At 41.9% G+C, this 24588-nt stretch overlaps 1 protein-coding gene across 5 annotated transcripts in view; it reads right to left on the bottom strand.

Moving 5' to 3' along the window:
• RNF8 (ring finger protein 8) overlaps positions 1-24315 on the bottom strand; it is a 34982-nt gene extending 10667 nt beyond the window's left edge. The window contains exons 1-6 of one of the 5 annotated variants that reach the window (XR_004313556.1): positions 24069-24307; positions 16085-16213; positions 7622-8362; positions 5337-5399; positions 3061-3150; positions 1120-1305 (exon numbers count right to left, since the gene is read on the bottom strand). Coding sequence is in view for 4 of the 5 variants with exons in the window: in XM_032462984.1 (XP_032318875.1) it covers positions 1120-1305; positions 3061-3150; positions 5337-5399; positions 7622-8362; positions 16085-16213; positions 24069-24179 (1320 nt within the window). In the remaining variant the exon portion in view is untranslated. Of the gene's footprint in view, positions 1-1119; positions 1306-3060; positions 3151-5336; positions 5400-7621; positions 8363-16084; positions 16214-24068 lie in introns of all 5 variants that reach the window. The other 4 variants (XM_006173285.3, XM_032462984.1, XM_032462982.1 and 1 more) reach the window with 4 other exon arrangements.
• Between the last annotated feature and the right edge of the window lie 273 nt (positions 24316-24588).

Here is a 24588-nt window from a genome sequence, read left to right as displayed (position 1 = left end):
TGTCATGCAGACGCTTTAGGTTGCCTAACTCATCACCAGTTCTAATCCCCTCTTTCCTTGTCTTCCTCTGGTCGGGTCCATAAGCCCTGTCAAGACAGCACTAACTGAGCTTCTCCAAAGGAGGGAATCAAATGACTGGAAACTATGGGGGAAATTATGAACTGAAGTCATAGTGCGTCTACAGCAAAAGAAACAGGTCTGTCTAGGACTTTTCAGGAAGCTAACAGGCCCAATCTCCCTAAAGAGCACCAGAAAAGAGGAAGCAGTATGTGTAGGTGTTTCCTTTTTTAAAGGAGTCTGAAAAGCACTGACATTTAACAACTTGAGTTTAACACTTGTGGTGTAAGATGAACTGGTCACAAATGGTAGAATTTATGAAAAATAAAAGAGTGTGTGCAAAGGCAAGACAGGATAACAAATGGTAACCTAAGAGAGGTGTTTCATTTATCATAAGGTGGCTCAGAGCACCTGAAATATGTTCCACTTACTTGGCAGCTGAATTCCCAGTGACTGCAAATCAATGGCATTTGCCCCCCGTTTAAAGGCTGCACTGCATGCCCACTCACAGCACGTGCCCATTCATAGGTAAGAAAGAGTTGCTTTATTGAGCAGCTTTATTCTGATACTTCAAAAATCTAATGCCATCTAATTCTGGATTCTGCCAGAATCAAGTGTCTCCTGGGAGGTAAAAAAAAACCTGTGGGGGCTCAACACTGGGTACAAAATCCCACAGCACGTACTTGTCAGAAAAGCATGAAACAAGACATTCTGACCTGTGGGAAAGTGGGGGTGGCCCTCTGGTGGTTCTTTGAAACCAAAGTGTTTTTTCTCTTCAACAACAAAGAGATAAAGGCTTTATTACAGCCAAAAATGTTGCTTTTACCAAATAAACACTCAAAAACAAATGAAGTAAGAAAAAGGCCAGTGAAGGTAAAGAATATTGCAAAAACAAAGGAGACACGGCCATCTCCAGAGGTCTCTTGGAAGTCAAATAGCTACAGTAAGTTCTTGGAAGAAGAGGCTCTGCGGAATGTTTCCCGGAGCAGAAGCAGCCTGTGCAGCCGAGGCTCGGTTCAGGGCTGGGAGGGTAAGAAGACGTGAGCCACTGCTTGCAACTACCTCAATGAAGTACTCTGAGCAAATAATACACTGGAGCTCGTTCTCTAGCACGTCATTCATGTGGCTAAGAACTTCCTCCTTCTGTGCTTGCACCTTCTCCTTCTCCTCCTGAAAAGACACACAATCCTCCGTCATTCGGGAGAACCAGCAAGCATGCAAAACAGGACAGCGAGCAGGGTTAATCACCTGGAATAGGATTCAGAAGGAGCCAAAATTAAAAATTCATCCTGACACCGCAACACGAGAATAAAACTCTTTCCCCAAGGGTTACTTTTCCTCAGAACTGCTTTCTACTATGGGGCACTACCTTCCTTTCTTTCCTTTCTCCACTTTTTCAGTACGTATTTGCATTGCAGTTTCTGTCTCCTTCCCAAAATTAACCAAATGAGAAAAACTAAAGGTAGCATATCAACCCCACTAACCACCCACAACCAGAATGATACATTAAGTATCCTACAGAAAACTGCAGTTCAGAGGTGATATAAAATCATCCTAACCAACTAAGAACTCACTGGTTAAGACATGAGGAATGGTCCATAGAGGCAGGAAGCTCGAATTATAAGGTTCCTTATGTTCTCTGCAGCTGCCTCTTCTATAAAATAAGGATAATACCTAGGCTCCCTGGAGGCAGGAGACTAGAGAGATGGCCTCTTGAAGTACCTTCAGGCCCCACTCTGTGATGCTTGTCACTTCCCACTCCTGCAGTGCAATCACCCTGTGCTTTCCCCAAGAGGAAAGACCACTTGTGGACACACTTTTTAGGGAGGATATAGATGTGCTCTCTTGGAGACATTTATTAATTTAGCACCTCATCCCCAAACAGAAAGGATGAGGAGCCCCTGAAGGGGAGAGGAAAGCCATTTAGGGTATATTTGAGTGGCTGATTCATTTTTCATCTTTTATTTTCTCTTCTAATCAAAGCAAAGACTGTCAGACTGCTTAGGGCAGTTAAGACGGTCTGGATCCATTTCTAACTAGAGTCAAGTTCCCTGAAAACTTTTGAATTGCTGGGTTTAAAATAGATTTGGTGGTTTTTCAGAGGTTGGGGGAAAGGTAGTATGTGATTTTAACAGAGGATAAGGATAGCAAACCAATTGAAAAGAGAGTCTCCCCATTTCTGTACTCCATCAGCTCCAGGTCTGTACATGAGGAGAGGTGGGCTGAGAGATGCAGTCACACGCAGGCATTAACTTCAGGTCAGAGGCTGCAGACTGGTGGTCTGTGGACTGGATCCTGCCTGCAGACTTTAGTTAGGCACTAGTGGTATCAAAAAACTGAATGAACTGTTGCCAACACTTGAAAATTGGAATATTTCACATCAACATTTGGATTTCCATCTTTTGTGGAAAACTCAGATCTGACAACACTGGGCTTGCATTTCTGGATGGCAAAGACTGGCTGCAGCAGGGAAGAGCCGCCCCTGGGGGTGGCAGTGAAGGTGGTGGTGGTGCCCCCTACTAATGCTTCTCTGCCTCGCAGCTCCCTACTGTGTTCTCACACCCAGGCCACTTTACTCACTTCTATTATTGGTCTGACCCCAGTGGGCATCTCAGTTTATAACCCCCTAATTTAAGAGTTCCACTGATTTGATGTGGGAAATGATTACATAAAAGCATCAAGATGAACTATTTTTTATTTCGACTACACCACTCCTTAGCCTATGTCAGTGAGACACTCAGAAGAAACATCTACCATAGACAGTGGACTAGGCTGCAGGATGTGTCTTATTCCCAGCACTTCACTTTCGAATGAGGGAAGGAAAAAGATGTTGCCTTATAGGTAGAACCTTCTACAGGCCTAAATAATTTTATAGATTATTTCCCCTGAGGCAGGGAACGGCTATAATTTCCGCCTTCATTCACCAGAGCAACCCTTGCACTGTTGAAAATGCTGAGTTGCACGTACGAACCAAATTCTAAACCTTCATCTTCCTTCCAGTACCTTAGTCTGCTCCAATTCTTTGTTCTTGGCCTGGATGATTGCTTCGAAGTCCTTCCTGCTGCGATCTAGCTCTTGCATTAGAGCCCGATGCTGCAGAAACACAGCAGATACATACTCAAGGTGAGCTGTACTCATCGTTCCTTTCAGCCACACACACACCTGTCCCTCCCTCCAATGGCAGGTTTGGTCCAAGAGCTCAATGGACTGGCAATTTCAAAATAATGCTTTTGTTCCTTTAGGACATCCCATGTGCATGCTGCTTTTTTTTCAGGGACAGGGACAGATAGGGAGGGAGGCCATCAAATCATTAATCCCTCTGGGAATAACTCAAACTCTGTGGCCATCCAAATCAGCTGAAGAATTTACACTGCCTTCCAGAGAGTTTGATCCTGTAGGTTTGGCTTGGGGCCCAGGGAGGTGCATTTTTTAACAAAGCTACCCAAGTGATTCTGGGAACCCGTGCAAAAGAACTGGTGACTCTGAGGCTACCCAGCACTGGGAGCAGCTTGTAAGAAATAATCAGGGAGAAGTGGGATTCAGGAAAACTAGATAATGATTTTCATTGACATAAAAAAGACCTTTAACTTATTCATTCTATAAATTACACACTACATGTTCATAAGGCAACCTGGACCGTGCCTGGGGCTTCTGGCACCCAAGAGCTAACAGCTTATTCATTGTGACTAATTGCCTACACCGAATGTCAAGAGGTTCCATTTCTATGAAACATAGTTTCTGAGCTCCCTCATACTTAAGTATAGCTTATACTTTAAATCTCATTTCAAATCCTTTTTTAAAGAAGGTAGTATTTCTGAAAAGACATTACTCAAGAAATAAATTTTAAAATGTGTAGTCTCCTGAAAAAAGCAGTTATGTCAGAAGGCCTGAGAATTCATCCTGACCACTAATTACATGAGTGTGCCTTAATTTTCTCATCTATAAAATCAGAAATCAGGTGCCCCTACTACATCAGTGTTATTAAGAAAAAAAGAAAAAAAAATATGTGAAAGCACCAGAAAAGTTTTTAAAGCTCCATGTAAATGCAAGTTATAATTATAGGCCTGGTAAACAAAAAAGAACATATTCAGAGGGACCAACAGGGTGGAACAAAAAACAACCATGTTTCATTTGAGCATGGTACGCCCCCCAGGCATGCTATTATAGAACCATGACCTGAAAGTATCCCATTTTAGGCTAATGAATGGACATTGGCCAAGTACCTCATGCTAAAAGACAGTGTGTTCTCCTGTCTGCCCCAGGAGAGGGTGAGGAGTTGTGAGTGCATGGAACTCAAGACCCCTCAGGGATTTCCAAGTAGAAGAACCTTACTTTTTTTCAGTTAATTTCAAAACAATGTCTGAATATTAATTTAATAATTCTCTAAATGGAAAACAAACTAGAAAATAAACGAGCTTAGAAAATGAAATTTCAAAATGATTAGATTTTCACCCAATTCTTTCCAAGGCTGTTTGTGCAACCCTTAAGGAAATCAAGGCAGGTACCCTCCCAAGCACACAATAATATGACTGTTAGCACTGTAAGAATGTTGGGAGGCAGGTATGCAATAAAAGAACCTAAGGATAAATTCTCTTGAACAAATTCTAATGTGATTGCTCATTTTTCTCAAGGAGATATAAACCATTCCACTAACCTCCTAACTTATAACAAACTACTTGTCATTACACATAAAAGACAGAAGACAAAGCAGGTTTCAAAGATGCAAAAGAACTTATAAAAAATAATCAGAGAGAGGTAGTTAGGTTAAATTAAAATAAATTAGAGGCAATCTTTTTGGAGAATTTTATTCCTGTGAGCTTTGCCCATTCAGTAAATTGATACGTTTTGCTGACTGTTAACCTAACCTAAAATGCTTAATTGGAACATTCTTGAAGGGTTTTAGGATGGCTTCAGCTCAGCAATGGTGACATAGTAGAGGCCCTTGGCCCTGGTGACCAAGTCATAGCTCACAATTCTCCTCTGCTGCCCTCACCTTTTTGGAAATGCAGCCACTTTCCCAGAGAGCCTCCTAACTGCTGAAGGCTCCATTCCATCTTTCCTAGAGCAACCTGGCTCAGATGAAGATGTAAGTTTCCATGCTGAGGTCTGGCATGTCTGTGAAGCTCCAAACCTCTGACCTGATGGTGTGAGCAGCTGCCACCTGCTGTCTACAGACTGGAGATGCCACAGAGGTGTGTGCTAAGCAGCAAAGGCAGCCAGTGGCCATGCCAAGCTGGCTGCCTCCCCACCTCTAACCTCAGGACAATGGCAAGAAATACCTCCTGCAGAGCCTGGGCCAGCTGTTGCTTCAGGTCCTCTTCTCCTTGCTCTTTCTCCAAACCCTGCAAAGCCAAAAACAAAATGGAAGGTTTCCCTGCAGGGAGGGAAAAAAAGGAACAAAATCCTAGTAACAAGCAGAGCGACCAGCTAGCGTGAGCATCTGGAAACAACAGGAGGCAGGGAACAGATGGAAAATCTCTCGTTTTACTTCAAGCTGTTGGCAGTAAAGGATTTAAGCAGAGTTAACCTGCTCAAATACTGCACACTTCAGGGCTGTCACCTTCAAGTCACCACTCCGGTTGTTCTGGAGAAACTCTGGATTAATACTTCAAGTCTCCTTCACTGGCTAATGCTGTGACTCCCAAAAGGATGTAAACTGAGAGCTTCTGAGTCATCAACTATCTCCCCTGAAATACAATCCCCTAGGCTGGCACTCCAAGCTCCACTGTGCTGCTTCCATCGATTCTGGCCACTCTGTCTCTCACTCTAAGTCTCTTTACCACTTCTAGCCCCCAAACCGCTCCTCCTCCTGCCTTGCCTGAGCTTATGCTATATTTCCTGCATCAGCCCCCCTCAATGTGGATGCCTTCCACATCATCATTCCCCTACCCCAGCACCTTCCACAAGAACCTCTGGGCCCTTCCTTCCCTCTTTAAGAATTATCTACGCATTTAACACGCCAACTGGAAATTGTTCTCTAAATATATTGACTTGAAACTGTTCTGATTATTTTGTGTGTATAATACATCTTGTCTCCTCAACAAGATACATTCCATAATGGCAAAAACCATTAAGCATCTTTACAACCAACCAAACCCAAGTATGTGGGTGTTCAAAAAAATGTGTGTGAAGCAGCAAGGGTTAAATGAACTTCTGAGCAAGTAGGTGGGGTAGGATAAACCCCTAGGATTTGGTGGCAAAGGGAAATGCAGCTAATAAACAAAGGACTAGATATACTTCGCTATGAGCAATTTATGTATGACCCTTTCATTGGAGAAAGAACCTAAACTAGTCCTTTTTGCCTTTCCTTACCATTTTGGTATGGCAAAAGGTTTTACAGCTATATCTTGAAGCATGCCCAGAGCAGCCACAAAAAATAACGAACAGTAACTCTTGTTCCTGAACATATTAGCCTTTAAAGAAAGTTCTGCTCTGGTCAAAGTGTCATACATTAAACATGTAGAGATAAACCTCCCTCTATTAATTTCAGGAGCTAGTCCTGGCTGGATAGCACAGCAAAATTTTAGGTACACGTAAGCAAGCAGTGTGTACCCTTAAAAAGACCTACTTAATCCATGGCCTTTGCTAAGACTACCAGTTCAAGTGGATAGCAGAGATTAGAATGAAGTCTATAAACTATTCAGAAATAAGCCAACATGACTAGTTGTTTCTTGCCCTGAGCAAAGTAAACAAAAGATAAAAGCTTATTCACTTCAATCCTGATTGGCCCTTCTTAGTTCTAAGTCAATAATGGGGAATTCTTGACATTCAGTATTACCTGAGGAAGTAGGTGGGAGTAAAACGTGTGGTTCTTGCCAGATGAGAACTGATATTTTGAGCAGAGACCAGGATCAGCCCTAGCCTAGAAGCTTTGTGCAAAAGCTTGTCATCTAAGCAAATGACTTGGCGATGTGGACACATTTGCTCTCATCTGGACACAGCTATGGCAGTCATTATTTTACCTACTAAAGGCCCTGTGCAAGGTGGCTTACCACTCAACCCAGCAATTGAGTCATGGTGTACCTGTTCCCTCCCATGCTGGCTTCCCTCCCATGCTGGCTACTCAGGAGAGAAACTAACATTTTCTGCCTTTCTAGCCTCCCACTTCCTCAGTAGCTACAGAGCTAACAAGTTGCCAGGTAAATCAAGGGCGGAGTTACTAGCTGGTCTGTACCTGCCCTGAGTACAGGGATTTGGCTTTGACTACAGAACAGAGAAAGATTATTCATGAAGACAACTATTTGTTTAACTGGGGTGTACTATGGGCATCTTGGCCTCCATCCAACCTCTCTCTCAATTCACCTCAGTTCTGAGGATCCTCAGCTTTATATCCTTTTACATCCTAGCTGGCTCTGCCAATCATCTTTTCCCATCTTGGCACCCCAACTCTGGCTCTTGATCTGATCACCACGCTGAACCTCAAAGTTTTCTGTTTCCACTACATCTCCTGTCCCTGGCACTTGGCATTTGGTCCCTGACCCAGAAACAGAGAGATCTGGACAGAAGCTCACAAAGGGCCTGCCCACCCCAAGGGGCACTCTTGTCGTTCCCTCCTGTGTGGTACCTGGAGATGCTGCTGCTCTTCCTGGAAAGTCTTCTCCAGCTGCTCCACTCTGGCCTGCTGTTGGGCCTGCTCTGCACACAGCTGAGTCTGTAAATCCTGCAGTTCCTGCTCCATTTTCACAATGTTCTTTGAGTTCCCTTTTCGGGTTTGCTTTTTCACATTCAGAACAGCCACCTGTTTCTCTTGCATCTGTGTTTTCAACTTTAGAATCCTGGACATGGTTGCCCTAAAAAGCTCTAAGCTACTCTGAGATGCTGAAGGGGTTGAGGCTTTTTGCTTCTTATGATGAAGCTCTACAACTTTTGTGGGGTCTGGGTAAACACGAGCCCCCGTGGTTTTCCCCCTTAGCTCAAGAGAAGTCAACTTAGGATCCAAGAATTCAGGAGGCTGACTAACCACTTCACCTTTCCCATGTGACTTTACTGGTTGACCAGGTTCACAAGACACTTTACTCATTTTGGATTTCAAATTCGAGGGGCCTTCAGATCCAGAACCCTCTAATTCATCCAAACTAAATTTCCTTTTAGTTCTCAAGCCCTTATTTTTTTCCATCATCTGGTCATTCTTTGGGGAAAGACAAGGATAAATCCTCTCCCAGTCTTCTTCGGTAACTTCATATTCATACTCTGCATTCTCCTTATTTTCCAGAGGCACCCCAAGCTGGATGTGGTCTCCCTTACGGATAGAATAGACCTTTAAAGGCTCTAGACGTTCTCTGTTCAGCCAAACACCATTCAAACTCTGGGAAAAGGGAAAGAAAGACAAAACAAACTTCATGATTTTCTTCCTCTTAATAGAATTTCTCTCCTGCTGCTGCAAAACCTTCTGTCCTTTCAGAAGAAAAACCCTTGAGAACAAATAGGAAAGAAAGATATATAAACCACCATCCTTAGAAATAGCATTCTTCAAACAGCACTCTGGCTTTTTAACCTGTATTTCGTTCATGCCTCCAGAGAACTGCCTGTATAACAGGCAGGAATCACCTTATTCCTGGTGGATGAATTACTCAAATAAATGCAGTAGCATTAAAAGCAGCTGAAATCCGATAGTTCCTATTGACCTAAACTGGGGGCAATGGCCCAAGACTGGAAAAACTGCTATCAGTGACAGAAGTAGCATCTAACAATGAGGTTCCAAATGCAGGCTTGGCCAAGAAAGTCATGCAGGCACTGTCTCTGGATGTGGCCCCTGAACAACTGGTGAATGAGAAAACACATCTCAGTACACATAAACCTAAAAAGTACCAATACCTTGTACTGGAGTCAAACTGCGGGTGGGAACTGATCCAATTAATAGCACCAGAGGTCCACGGGCAACAGAGCATAGTGGTTAAGAGCTGGAGCTCCGGACTCAGGCAGACTTGGGTTTACAGCCTGAATGCACCATCTTGGGCTTATTAGTTACGTGGCCTTCAGTAATTTTACTTAACCTCCCAGTACCTCAGTTTTGTCTGTAAAATAGGGATAACACAGTTCCCACCTCATGCTGCTTCTGTGAGGAATGAATGGGATAATACATGTAAAACACTTAGCACGGTGACTCACATATAGTCAGTGCTCAATATTTACTTTTGTGGTTTAAATGAAATCACAATGTGGGGGTTAAGAGCATGAACCCTGGAGTCAGACTGCCTGGGTTCCGTAATCTGGCTCCATTACTTAATAGCTGTGTGATTTGAGCAAGTTTCTTAACCCCTCTATGCCCCAGTTACCACATCTATAAAATGGAGGGTAGTAATAGTCTCTCCCTGTTTGTGTAGATTTAATGAGATAACATATGTAACATACTTAGAAAAGTACCTGGCACATGGTAAGCATTATGTAAGTGTTCACTACTATTATTATGTTCTGGCTCAACTGATTTATCAACAATCACTTCAATTCTGTGCTCAGAATTGAAGAATTATCTTGCAAGGTAAATATACCGAGTGCAAAAGCAGAAGATATGAAAACAATTTTTAGCAGCTGACTGTCGAAAGGAAAACACAAGGGCATATTTAAGCAAATGTGGGATTACATAGCACAGCCTATAAATGCAAAGGGATATCATGTAGAGCTGGGTAAGCTAAGAGATGCTAAATGGGTTTGACACGTCCTAAAATAGACTTGAAACAAAGGCAGGATTTAAAGTTTGAAGAGACAAGTGGGCGCTTTAACCCATATCAAGGACTTAACTTTGGGGGACAGGCCAGAGATGAAGCTCACATCTGAACTGGAACTAAGGCTTATATTTATGCTGGTAACAACAGCTACTTAGAAAAAATACCTGCTCAACCCAAATATAAGGGACAGAGGCTTGGCCACAAGGTATAGGGGATGAAGGGCAGTAGAGAATGGATCTTAGCTCTAGTCTGGTGTTAGGCCCTTGTTTCTGGTTCTATAATATTTGGCTTGGGTGAGGAGAGGCAGAAAAAGACCAGCACAGATACACACAGAAAGACTGTCTTTAATTCACTGCCTTGGGCCTAACTTGGCTTATCTATCAACCTTCTGCCAACCCTTCCATTCATGTTCACCCTGAGAAATTATAGGGAGTGATCAGTTCTGTGGACGTCTAAAACAACACGTGGGGAAATAACAGATGAGGCAGACAAAGGTCAGAAGAATCTATTTGAGGACAACTTTACAGCAGAATAGTCACTTTTGGATTGTACACAGGAAAAAGGTCTCAGGGAAAGTAATATGACACAGGAGACCACCTAACGCAAAGGTACAGACATTCAGAAAATCTCAAAGGCAAAGATGAGGTTAAGTAAAGAAAGGTTACAGAAGCAGCCCAAGACTAGAGAGAACAAGGAATTCCTAAAACCCTGGGACAAATTTTTAAGATATATGGCAGCCCCCCACTAGATCCTCTGTATTAACCTGCCTCCTTCAGAGTCCTTAGGTCTGAAAAATAAACTCAGCAAACACATTTTATCCCTGGGATCCCTTTGTGTTTACCTGTTAATCACTCCTTGGTGACACCTAGTGGTAAAATGTGGACCACAAGCCTGAGTCGGGTAGAAAAGATGAAAATACCATGGCTATGTAAGAACAATCAAGTACTGCCCAGGATATGGTCTCAAATACAATGGTCTAAATAAGTCAAACTGTTCAGCACTTTCTTGATGTTGGTTTTCATAATCACCAGTTTGAACAATGCCGACAGCAGCAAAGTGATAACCAAAGAAAAGCCTGTATGACGTCTCAGTAAAAAGTTGGGATAACTCACACCCCCTTAAACACTAATTACTTCACTTGATGCTCAATCTCAGTCCAGTGTTTTTAACTGGCTCTTTAGCAGAGTAGAAATGCAAAGCCAAAGGCAATGTTTTCTGGTAGTTTTCCAGAAGATTTATGTAGCTCAGTGGTTCTCAGCCCTAACTGTAGAGGGAAGTCATCTGGAAATGTTTAAAAACAAATATTAGTGCCTGAGTCTCACTCTTAGACCAAATTAATTGGTCTGAGATGGGAACTAGGCATCGGGATTTTTAAAGTCTGGTTTACACACAAACACGTGTGTAACTGTAACAAGACACAGGGCCCCTCTGCACTCAGCCCTTCCCCCATTCCCAGGCAGCTACTCATCTGTTCTCAGCCCTATACAAGTCTGCCTTTTTCAGAACGTTGTATAAATGGAATCATACACAGTTATGTACCCTTTTGAGTCTGGCTTCTTTCACTTAGTATGATGGCTTTGAGATGTGTCCACTTGGTTGCAGTAACAGTAGTTTGGTATTTTTATTGCTGAGTAGTATCCCAAGGTATGATTACTGGCTTCTTCTCCGATTGCCTAGTTGTTTGTTCCAGTTTTTGGTGATTATAAATAAAGCCACTATAAACATTCATGAACAAGCTTCTGTGAGAACATAAATTTCCATTAATTTGAGGTAAATACCTAGAAATAGGATCGCTGGGTAAGTGTTATGTTTAACTTTGTAAGAAACTGCCAAACTGTTTTTCAAAGTGGCAGAACCATTTTGTTTTCTCACCTGCAATGTTTAAGAGTTCCAGGTACTCTGCATGCTCACCAGTACCTGGCAGTGTTTTATTTCAGCAATTCTATTATGTGTATCAGTCAATATTTTAAATTCTTTATTAAAACATACAAACAAAAAAGTGCACAAATCATAACTGCACAATTAGATGAGTATCACAAAGTGAACATTTCAATTTAACTATCACAAAGTTAAAAAAAAAAAAGACAGAAAAAAAACTAACATTATCAGTATCCCAGAACACCCACTGTGCCCCCTTTCCACTAAGCCTTCCCCCACCAGAAGGGGACAGCTAGCCTGGCTTAACATCACACATTAGTTTTGTCTGGTTTTCAACATTATGTAAATGACATCATATAATATGTATTCTTTTGTACTGTCTTCTGTCACCCAATATTATGTTTGTGATATTTATCCATGGTGCATACAGTAGTTCATTCATATTCATTACAGTATACAGTATAGTGTTTCATTGTAAGACTATTCCACAGTTTATTTATCCATTCTACTGCTGACAGCCATTTAGAAGTGAAAATATTATCATGATAAACATACACTTTAATGATGCCAAATTTTTCAAAACAATTGTACCAATTTACACGTTAACCAAAAGACTACTTGCTCCATATCCTTGCTGATACTTGGCATCATTAGTATTTAATTTTAGTCACTGTGACCACAGGTGTGTAGGGGTATTCTATCATGCTTTCAATTTGCATTTCCTGGATCATTAATGAAGCTGCACAACATTTCGTGGATATTGAACATTTGGAAAGAATCTTTTGTGAAGTGCTTGGCTCTTGCCCATTTTTAAAACTGGGTTATCTTTTTTTTCTTATTAATTTAGAGTTCTATATAAAGCTGAGTTTAAGCTCTTCACTGATTATTTCCAGCAAATATCTTCCACTCTAAGCTTGTCTTTCACTCTCTTAGTGATGTCTTTTGATGAACGGACATTCTTAATTTTAATGTGGTAGCTTTTAAAAGTACCCCAGGTATGGGCAAAAGTGGAAACAGGGCTGAGAACCACTGCTCTAGCTGCTGGATGGCCAGCTGAACTGTCCCAAGCAGCAAGATTTGTTCGCAGAGGGTGTAACTCACCAGAGACTTCAAATTTCAGAGTGTACAGCAGGATGAAGGAAGGAATCACTAGCTAGCAGGTGAATAGCAATATGATAGAAGGGGGAGAATGCGAAAGGCTCAAATGATATACCTGAGCCTCTAGGATGTAGAAGAGCAAATGCACCATGCCATTTCAGACTGTGCCTTTGGAACAAGTGATTTTCTGAACAAGCTGGATATCAATACATAGGATGAACCACCTGAAGAACTTCTCAACTAACTGAAATCTATATAATAACAATCATCTTCATAATCCATGTGTCTAAGGTTGGCTTTTCTTTTTAACCCAATTTTAAATCAAAATACAATTTGTTGTAATTTTTGTATCTGTTTAAGCTTTCACTTTCTGGCTGTTCCATCATATAAGAGAGATCATTTTATGAAGCGAGAATACAGTTTTGAGTGTTGAATTATTAGAAGTATCTACGTCTTGAAAAGACTTGGCAAATGACCATAACAATAATGTCCTGTACCTGAAATTTAAATCCTTCATCAACAGAAGAGAGCTATTAAGGCATCATGCGGGGGGGGGGGGGGGTACAGCTCAAATGGTAGAGCGCATAGCTTAGCATGTATGAGGTCCTGGGTTCAATCCCCAGTACCTCCTCTAAGAATAAGTAAATAAATAAACCTACTTACCTCCCCCCCAAAATTAAAAAAAAAAAAAAAAAAGGCATCACACCAGAAAGGAGACAGAAAGAAAAGGAGTATCTGTCAAGAAAAAAAAGGTGGGGTGGGGTGGGGAGCGGGGTTCTACCTGTAAGTACAGTTGCTCCATCAAAACCAGTCATAGCTTCTCTCAAAAATCAGTTACTTCACACACTGAATCAAAGCTAAGAAGCTTAAACCAATTACACAGAAAAGACTTGAAAGAATCAGGAGACTACCTTTCCTTTATTTTATCTGAGACCTGCGAAAGGAGTCTCATGGTAACAACAGCCCTAGAAGAAAAGGTACGAAGCAAACATTGGAGAGGGACCCAGGAGCACAGTCATGATCTGCTGTTGGCACAGGTTGCCTCTGTGCCCGAGGCTGACACTCAAGGAATACTAAAATCAATCAGCTTGAGGCTTTCCCAACCTCTCAAAATCTGCTATCCCATAAAGACAGCACATCCATACCGCACATAATCAAGGAAAGAAGCAGCAAAGAACTCATCTCTGTAATAGTATAACCCCAGCTCTGAAGAAACCACCACCTTTTCCTAAGGTATTGTGATATAAGCCATTGCAGGAGTTTTAAAGCCTTGCAGCCAAATCTTAAATATGCTTAATTTTTAAAAAATCATGCAGCCATTATAGCAAGTTGCTTGTGTCCTTTACTGGTATTTGACAATAGGGCATAGTAGAGAGATTTATTTCAGTTTGAGCCCTGTACTCACTCAGTTACGTAGAAGGCCTTAGGCAAGTCAGCTTCTCTCCCTAGGACTCGGATTCAGCTGTCCATAGAAGGGGTTAAACTAGATCATCTCTAAGGTTCCCTTTTTTGGGGTCAACTTCTGTTCTGCTCATAGTGCCTTGCCAAGAGTGCTGAACCAATTTACTTAGCATTTATGCTCTCTCCTTCAATACCATGCCAACTCAACTTAATCCTAGTGCAGGAAGGTACTTTCTCCAACAGCTTAAATCTAGCAGTTTATGCATGCAAAATGAGGCTGCCAGGCAGGCCTGCAGGATACCTGTGATACTGTGAATTATAATAAGAATATACATATTTGGTATTCATCCCCATTTCTAGCACAGAGCTTCTAAAACTCTTGAAATTTCCTAAGTGGTGAGAGAGCTATAAGGTATCTTTTGCTATGTTAATGAGGTGACTTTTGGAATGCCCCTGGGTCATCTATGGGGGCTGGCTGCCAGAGGAACCAACCCTGTGACTGGAGGGTTGGAACTTTCAGTCCCACCCCTCAACTTCCTGGGAGGGGAGAAGAGCTGTAGGTTGAATTGATCACCAACGGCTAGTGATTCAATCAATCATGCGAATATAACAAAGCCTCTATAAACACCCAAAAGGGTGGGTTTCAGAGAGCTTCCTGGTTGATGAACCCTTGCAGGAGCTGGAAGAGTGGGACATCCGGCCAGCACATGGAAACTCCATGCCCCTTCCCACACATTTTGCTCTATGCATCTCTTCCATCTGGACGTTCACTTACCATATCCTTTTATAGTAAAATAGTAAATGCATTCCTAAATTGTGAATCACTGTAGCTAATTAACTGAATCCAAAGAGGGAAGCCCTCATGGGAACCTCTGATTGATAGCCAGTCAGTCAAAAGCACAAGTAATAACCTGGACTTGTGACTGGCACCTGAAGTTCAAAGAAAAGGTCCTTGGAACCTCCAATCTGTAGCTGGTTGATTAGAAGCACAGGTGTTAACACAGGGCTTGTGATTGGCATCTAAAGTGGAGGACAGTCTCATGAGACTGAGCCCTTAATCTGTGGAATCTGATGCCATCTCCGGGTAGGTAGTGCCAGAACTGAGCTGAATTGTAGGACATCCAGCTGGTGTGTGCCTTGTTTGCAGTGTGTGTGTGAACCCACATCCCACCCCCCACACATTGGAATTGGTCTCAGAACCATTTTAATACCTTTCCTTCTAACAGGTATCCTTAAAATCCTTCCAACCAGAGCACTGCAAAATGGCGTCTAAAGACATCTCACTCTTCCCAATCCTGAACTGTTTACATTAGAATGTCTCTCACCTCATAATCTGCATTTTCACTGTAACCCTGAGTGTTTGTAAGGCTGCACTTTAGGTACTTCCTAATTGCTGGTCTTTATATACTATTTCACCTCCTTTACTCTTCACACTAGATCTGTGGTTTTCAAAGTTGTTCCAAGCAGGAAAACCCTTATACTCAAAGGAAATCTTCCTTAAAGCACCAATATGTGAAACAGGTTAAAAGTGAGGGGAGGGGTTTACTTTGACTGAAAGGAGCGGGGAAGGGAAGGAGCTAAGTGCAGTCAGCTCGATCCTTCCCTCCTCCCTGTGCCCTGAATCACAGGTGTACTCCAGCACCTTTGTCAGATTCCCAAGGTCTCTGGACCTTTGACTCACAAGAGACCAGGTCTCCAAGTAACTTAGTCTAGTTTCTGGAACAGGACCTACTGACCCAATTCAAGTGTTCCCTTCAAAGTAACTAACTTCAATTCAAGTCATTAGAACTTACTTTGGCATAACCTAATCACTGGTAGCATAGAGAAGTGGTTGTCTCCGGGGAAGACAGTGGGTAGCTAGGAAAAACATATTATTTTTTAATCTTTTAGTTTTATACCATGTATTTATCTACGCAAAAAAAAAAAGAACTTAAAAATAAACAAAAATTCAATAAAAATCATTAGGCTTCTGTGGATTCCTGTACCTTGTTGTCCATAATCGTCCACTGGCCCTCGGCATTCTGCTTCAAAACACAGTGGTTTCGGGAAATCATCAGAGGGCAGATTTTTGATACCAACTGGTATGTGACACCAAATCCTCGCCCTACAGTCACCTAGGAAGACAACAACAATGTAAGAGACACAATCAGCTACTGTACTGAAAAGGGATGTCCTTTACAATCTTGTCAACCAGCAGTGTCCACAAGTCCTGACTTACGAAACCAGACTCTCGTGAAACCCAAACAGATCATCAGCTATCTCTTCCTAGGTAGAAAAAGGCAAAAAGTTGTGACAAGAAGAGACAGCTGAACAGAGTTAATCACGGAATGTCAGGGTTGGTAGGACCCTGAAAGGTCACCTAGTACAGCCACCCACAGGATGGAGGAATTCTTTCTAAACATACCCATCAACTAGTCTTAAACACTGCCAAAAACTACAGCTTTTATAAAATTTTTTTAATGGCTCTGACTTGACATCTTTCTAGCTATAAATTCCATCTATTGGCACTGATCCTGCCCTGGGCACCAACAGAAAAATCTCCAACCCCCTTTCACATGACAGCTATAAAGTCTCTACCAAATCTTCCCTTCTCTTGGCCTTATGTTCCCAGTTACTTCAACCTAACTCCATAGCATAGGTTTGAGTCTTTCTGCCATCCTGATGGGTTTGTGAAGAGACTCCTGGTTTATTTTCATTCCTGGATGCCGTTTTAAGAAACATAAATTTAATTTTTATTACACAGTCAAATGCAAGTTCTTCCCAGTTCTAGACAGTATCACTGGAGCATATAAATTGCATCAGCTTTCATAGCAGATCTATCGCATTGCCAATGTATCCTTAGGCTTAGGAATGATTAAATTTCTTGGTCTAACCTTCCCCTCAGAATTTCCTATGCTAAGTCATGTCCCTTCTTTCCTGTACTTGACTAGTTGGTAAATTTGGATTCAAGTGCAGAAACTTACATTGATTCCTGTTAAATTTCATCTTGTTAGTTCAGCCTGTCATGAGCTTGTCAAGACCTTTCTGAATTTTTAAACTCCATCAGACATACTCAATATCCCTCCCAGCTTTGAGTCACCCACCAAACTGATATGATGCCCTCTGTACCTTCCAAGACACAGATAAAAAGACTAAAGCAGGATGTAGCCAAAGGCAAAGTTGTCAGAAAAGCCTAGCAAACATTCTACCACACAATCTGGGTACAACTTCAATGAGTTATAATGCAACCAAAAGATGAAAAAGTCCATACTGTCCATCTTATCCACAAGGACAGCATGAGAGCCTCTGGAGAAGGTTGCAAAGAAGCTGCAATTCACATCTATCATATCTTCCTAATGGACAAGTCTAGTTCATAATAACTCTGTCAAGGAAGGAAGTGAAATTCTTCTGGGATCCAGATTGTAGAATTCCCTGTTTATTCTTCTTGGTGCACAAGCCACTCCTATAATGACCCATAACCCAATCTTACCTGGGAACATTAAGCCGAATGGTTCCCCTTGAAACAAAATGCCCTTTTTGTTCCTCTTGAAAAGCTTTCAGAATCATGCCTGTCCTCCTCAGTCTGTCAAAAACCACCATGACTCTTTGCCCCCATCTATGCCTCCCCCCAGACTCTCACCTCACTAACTGGCACTACCATCCAACCTACTGCTTCGCTCAAAACCTAGGAAACATCTTTGATTCACTCTATGTCCCTCAACCCCACATTCAAATCATCAGCAAAATCTACTGGCTATAGTTCAAATATGTCCTAAATCTATTCACTTCTCTCTCTCAATGGCCACTACCTTAATCCAAACAACAATGCCTCCTCCAGTTATGCTGTTTTTGCTTCTGTGCTAGCCCCTTATACTTCACACAGTAGCTGAGGTGGTAATATAAAAACTTTAAACCAGATCATTTCCCTTCTTGAAATTCTCTAATAATCCAACTTCCTTCCACAAACTCTGAAGTCCTCAGTGCCCTAACCCCCTCTACCTCTTTAGTCTTATCTCACATCATGATCAGAAACACTCACTACTACCTGAGGGTATTTCCACCTGTTCCCTCTGGTAGAACATTCTTCTCTCAGACATTTGCATGGGCTCCTTCCATCTTTCAAGGCTCAGCTCCTCAGAGGCCTACTCCGATTACCTGATCTAAAGTTGCTGCCTGCTCCCTCCCCATTGCATTCCTTCACATTATTAGCATGCATTTACCACAATCCAAAATTATCTTACTAGTTTATTTTTGTCATTTTCATTTATTTATTCTTCTAAATTTATCTTTAGAATACAAATTTCATGAGCAGGGTCCTTATTTTTCTTGTGTACCACCATATTTCTGTACTCCTCTGAGCCTCTTTCTGCTCAGTAGACATCTGTGAATAAATGAAAGAATAAAGATACCGTACTTACGCGTCCTCCCAGATTCTAGGATGGGTTGTTTTTTTTTTAGGTTAGAAGTTGGAAAATGGGTTATTACCATTTTCTCTGGAAACCACGTAGCAGCACACAGGAACCTTACAATCTCACTTACTCTCCTTTAAAATGTTGTGGTGACCACCTCCACCAAAACCCTGAGTCTGAAGTTTCAATGCTTTGACAGTTTGGCAGAAGTTCCATCAATTATAGAAGTTCCTCTGAATTAATACATATATCCTTTAAAAATGGAATGTTCAGACTTAATGTGATTGCTATCAAATTACCCAAGACATTTTTCACAGAACTAGAACAAATGATCCTAAAAATGTATATGGAACCACAAAAGACCCAGGATTGCCAAATCAATCCTGAGGAAAAAGAACAAAGCTGGAAGCATTAACTCTTCAACGCTTCAGACAATACTACAAAGCTACAGTAATCAAAATAGTCTGGTACTGGCACAAAAACAGACATATGGATGAATGGAACAGAATAGAGAGCCCACAAATGAACCCACACACCTATGGTCAATTAATCTTTGACAAAGGAGGCAAGAATATACAATGGAGAAAAAACAGTCTCTTTAGCAAATGGTGCTGAGAAAGCTGGACAGCTGCATGTAAATCAATGAAGTTAGAATACTCCCTCACATAATATACAAAAATAAACTCAAGTTGGGGGGGTATAGCTCAGTGGTAGAGCACATGCTTAGCATGCACGAGAACCTGGGTTCAATTCCCAGTACTGCCATTAAAATAAATAAATAAACATAATTATCTTCCCTCTGAAAAAAACTTTAAAATATAAAAATTTAAAAATTTAAAAAATTTTTAAAAATAACAAAAATAAACTCAAAATGATTTAAAGACCTAAATATGAGATATGACACCATAAAACTCCTAGAAGAAAATTAGGCAAAACATTTTTACATAAATTGTAGCAATGTTTTCCTAGGTCAGCCTCCCAAGGCAAAAGAAAGAAAAGCAAAAATAAACAAACAGGACCTAATCCAATTTATAGGCTTTTGCACAGCAAAGGACTGGGAGAAAACATTTGCAAACAATGTGAACAAGGGCTTAATTTCCAAAATATACAAACAGCTCATACAACTCAATTTCAAAAAAACAACCAACCAAATCAAAAAATGGGTATAAGACCTAAATAGACATTTCTCCAAAGACACAGAGATGGCCAACAGGCACATGAAAAGATGCTCAACAGCTCTAATTATTAAATAAATGCAAATCAAAACTACAGTGAGGTACCACCTCACATTGGTCAGAATGGTCATCATCAAAAAGTCTACAAATAATAAATACTGGAGAGGGTGTGGAGAAAGGGGAACCCTCCTGCATTATTGGTGGGAATGTAAATTGTCACAGCCACTATGGAGAACAGTATGGAAGTTCCTTAAAAAACTAAAAATAGAGTTACCACATGATCTACCAATCCCACTCCTGGGCAAATACCCCCAAAAATAAAAACTAATTCGAAAAGATACACACATCCCAAAGTTCATAACAGCACTATTTACAATAAGCAAGACATGGAAGCAACCTAGGTGTCCACTGACAGATGAATGGATAAAGAAGACGTGGTGTGCGTGTGTTTATAAATACATATAAAATCTATAATGGAATATTACTCAGCCATAAAAAGAGTGACATAATGCCACCTGTAGCAATGTGGATGGAACGAGGGACTATCATACTAAGTAAAGTAAGTCAGACACAGAAAGACAAATATATGATATTACTTATTTGTGTAATCTTAAAAAATGATTTAAATGAACTTATTTACAAAACAGAAAGAGACTCACAGACGTAGAAAACAATCTTATGACTACCAATGGGGAAGGAGGGAGGGAAAAATTAGGAGTTTGGGATTAACAGATACATACTACTACATATAAAATAGTTAAAGAACAAGGACCTACTGTATAGCACAGGGAACTATAGTCAATATCTTGTAATAACCCAATACGGAAAAGAATCACAAAAAGAATATATATAGATATAGATAACTGAATCACTTTGCTGCATACCTGAAACTAGTATGTCACTGTGAATCAATTATCTTTCAATTAAAAAACTTTTTTTTTTAATTTTTAAGTGGAATGTTTAAGGATTTATCTGTCACCCATATTCAGTAAGAACTTCCATTAAGGTAGCCTTATTTCTGATAAAGAAAGTATTCAGTATTCCATTAAAAATTTTTTTTCTTTTTTTCAAATTGAAGTATAGTCAGCTACAATGTGTCAGTTTCTAGTGTACAGCATAATGTCCCAGTCATGCATACACATACACACACATATTTGTTTTCATACTCTTTCATTAAAGGTTATTGGAAGATACTGAACTTGGTTCCCTGTGCTATACAGAAGAAATTTGTTTATTATCTATTTTTATATATAGTAGTTAACATTTGCAAATCTCAAACACCCAAATTTATCCCTTCCCACCCCCTTTCCCCCCATAACCATTAGATTGTTTACTATGTGGGTCTGTTTCTGTTTTGTAGATGAGTTCATTAGTGTCCTCTTTTCTCTCTCTCTCTCTCTTTTTTTTTTAAGATTCCACATATGAGTGATCAATATCCCATTTTAATACTTGAGAGACAATCAGATTGCCATCATGGGTAGCCTGGAGAAAGTAGTACAAAAAAGGAAATGAGCATCTTTTCTGAAATTGCCTCCTATGAACTCTGAATCCAGAAAAAGAAGAAAACACTATTTTTTTTTGTCCTTCCCTTCACTGTCTGGTCCTAGAATTTACTGTGATACTACTGATACTTCACCTACACCATGGTTAGAGTCTGTATGAGCTTATCTGAATATCCCAGCACCATTTAAAACTAAATTTTGCATGGGAACTGAATGCCAACAAACTGCCAACTCATGGTTGGGGGTTGTTGTCATTTACAAGTTTTGTAAGCCTTTGAGCTTACTGACATTACTGGTCTACAAGATCATCTTGGGTGTCTTTAACCACTTTCACTAATGCTTTCTTCCTGGGCATGACTCATACTGTTTCCATGATGACCAAGAAATCCTTAAGAACCATCCTTTCCCTTTTCCCAACCCTCTTAGGGCAGAGAGCTTCATGAAAACCAAATACAAGAGAAGAAAAGGAAACAAATGAAGATACTATGGTTTCCCCCAAAGGCCTAGATATTTCTTGGGCCTGGGGACTAGATGAAGTGCAATAAATCTCTATCTAATTAGTTTTTCTAACGAAACTCCCAGGATTGGTTTAAGAATTTTAAAGACAGCCATTCAGGCAGACAGTTTACTACAGTATTCCCTTCAGTGAAATGAGAGGAACTCTGTTTTATTATTATATGAGACTTTGAGGGGAACTGGGAAGGCAAGAAACCGACTTACTCTACTGCTGTTAACTAAATGATATTGGCATACCTCCTAAAATCTTTTGCACACCAGCCTGTGCTATGGCTTGGGGACCATTACAATAAGCAAGACTTCCTCTCTTGGCTTAACTCAAGCCTCTCCTCACATACAAGGCAGGCTATGCTCCAACTACTTCCTAAGACCCAACCTTGTAGTCAAGCAGACCAAGGCAGACCTCTCCTCCATACAGGCCTCCAAGGCAAGCCACTCCTCCCACTGTCTTCACCATTCAGTCTGGTTTGTATGACTCTCTCCTCATAGATGCAGCCCCACACAAGATTAACCAATAGTTTAAAACATGCGTAGGAGTGCTTTATAGTCCTCTTGCCCTTGCTTTAGAGGCTGTAATTCTTTCTGCCTGCCCCATCTCCCAAGACTCCTAGGGCTTCCAAGCTATGCAAAAGTAATGAATTAATAATCCATAGCAACTGAATCTGAAAGAATTAATTAACATGACCACGAAGTGGGGAGGGTATAGCTCAGTGGTAGAGTACAGTGCAGGCTTAGGATGCACAAGGTCCTGGGTTCAATCCCCAGTACCTCCATCAAAAAAATATAATTAATTAATTATTTAAAATTAACATGACCACTAAGTTCCTTACAGGGTTGTTTGTGAGAGTGTGGTACATGTGCAGACTCAGATTAAGTAATGTATGTGAAAACCCAAACCCTATACAAAATAAGGTATAGTTACTATTATTCAGATGTTAGTATCTTCATTTGTTCAAGCTTCCCAAAAGTATATGCTTTTGAAAAGGGCTGTGCAGGGAATGTCAATGCTCAAGATAAAAGAAGGAATGCCTAAAGTGGACTTTTAGGCAGTGTTACCTACACAGAAAAAAGATTTGGGGGCAGAAGTATCTTCCTCGTGTTTTTCAATTCACAGCATACAAATAACCCTGTAAAATCCCCAAATCTAGCAACATGTAAGGCTGGACCTGAATCCCTCCTCTGACTTGAGGAACCACTGCTCTTAAAGTACTAAATAGTCCACAACTTGGCACCTGGATCATACAGTCTGCATGGATGGTCTCAAATTGCTTCATTATATAAAACCCTCTTTCCCCATTCAAGCAATAAACACTTCGGGAGCAGAAGTCATTATTATTTGTCCCTCTCACACTACGCCAATGTAAGCAACGAATGAATGCCTGGGAGACTGAATTGAGACTGTAACTCATAGGGAAAATATAGTTAAACATACATAATAATCAAAACACTTATCTTTCACACAAATCCTTTCCAAAACCCAAACGGTTCCCAGTCACCACAAGCTGGCCTCTGATCTAGCCCTCATCCTCAAGCTGACTGCACTCTCTCTCTCTCCCCCTCTCTCTTCCATCACCCTGTCTAGAATCACTACCCCAGTTTTAGTGGCCTCCAACAGAAACCGAGCCTCACCTGTCCTTTTTAAAATTTTTGTTTTGCGTTTACGACCGCATACCCCAACCCATCTCAGGGGGTGCTGATTGGCAGTACCGAGACTCAAGATAATTGTGACCCAAACCAACAAGGCGTCAATTCTCCCCCAAAAGTTAGAAAGGAAGGAGACATCTTTACATTAAAGTTTGAGTATTTTAAGGGACATGATCCCACACTCACAATCGTTTCATCGTTTTCAAAATAAAGTTGAGAAAGTTCACGCTCTCAGCAGCCCTCCCGGCCCCTGCCTTGCCCCGGGCTGTTCTCGACTCGTGGATTTTGGGGCAGCTCTGCCTCCCGGTTCCGCCGCCGGGGCTGAGCACCATTGCGCTCCGTGCGACCTTAACAGGGGCTATCCCAACCCCTCAACCCATCAACTCAGTTGCCTCCTACCCCCTCGAAACTCCAGCAGTCCTCATATCCCCTACGGCCGCCTCTTGCTCTGCTTCTCTACCAGGCTCCTTCACGCAGCCCAGCCTCCGGCCCCAGCTCGCCGCTCCAGCCTAGGCCGCTCTCCTACGCGCTCCCTACTTCCCCCGGACACTTCCCAGCTCAGAATCCCCAACCGCTCGCACTAGACTTTCTCCCTCCCAAAGAACCACCCTTCACCGCTCTCTCCCCTTCCTTCTCCCACCTCCTCTTTTCCATTCGTCCCTCCCGCCCGGACGCCGGGCCTTCCTCTGGCCCCGGTCTCCTCCAACCCCCTTCCCTATCCTCAAGGGGACCCCTCCCCCTCACCTCGTTTCCATCCTCCAGCAGCAGCCACCCGGCGCTCATCCCCACGCGCCGCAAGCACCAGCTCCGGCCACCGGGGCGGTCTCCCGTGACCGAGGAGCCGGGGTCCCCCATAGCCCACTCGGCCCAGGGCGCAGTCAGCACAGAGCGAGACCCGGACCCGGGTTCCCGCCGCCTCTTCGCTTCCTCGCGGGCACCATACCTACACAACAGGCGGAAGCAGTCACTACGCGCTCGCGATCTGAGCGAACTCTCGCTCGGGCTCCGCCCCAAGCCCGCCCCTGGCCGGCAAGCCGGAGTCTTTGCGCCTGAGCAGGAGGAGGGCTGCGGGAAGGGGGGAGCAGGTGTGGGTGGTATCGCCCAAGGTCTGGCGCCTCTGCCCGAGGCACTCCAATTCTCCCGTCGCAACTTCATTCCTCTCTCTAGAACCGCCACCCAGTCCAAGATGCCCTAAACGAGGCTCTTCTCACTTTTCCTCTTTTTTTTTCAAATTTTGCTTTATGATGATTTCCATGTTTTTTAA

The sequence above is a fragment of the Camelus ferus genome, chromosome 20, assembly GCF_009834535.1.
Source record: "Camelus ferus isolate YT-003-E chromosome 20, BCGSAC_Cfer_1.0, whole genome shotgun sequence".
Classification (NCBI taxonomy): Eukaryota; Metazoa; Chordata; class Mammalia; order Artiodactyla; family Camelidae; genus Camelus; species Camelus ferus.
This window is presented reverse-complemented; position numbering and strand designations above follow the sequence as displayed.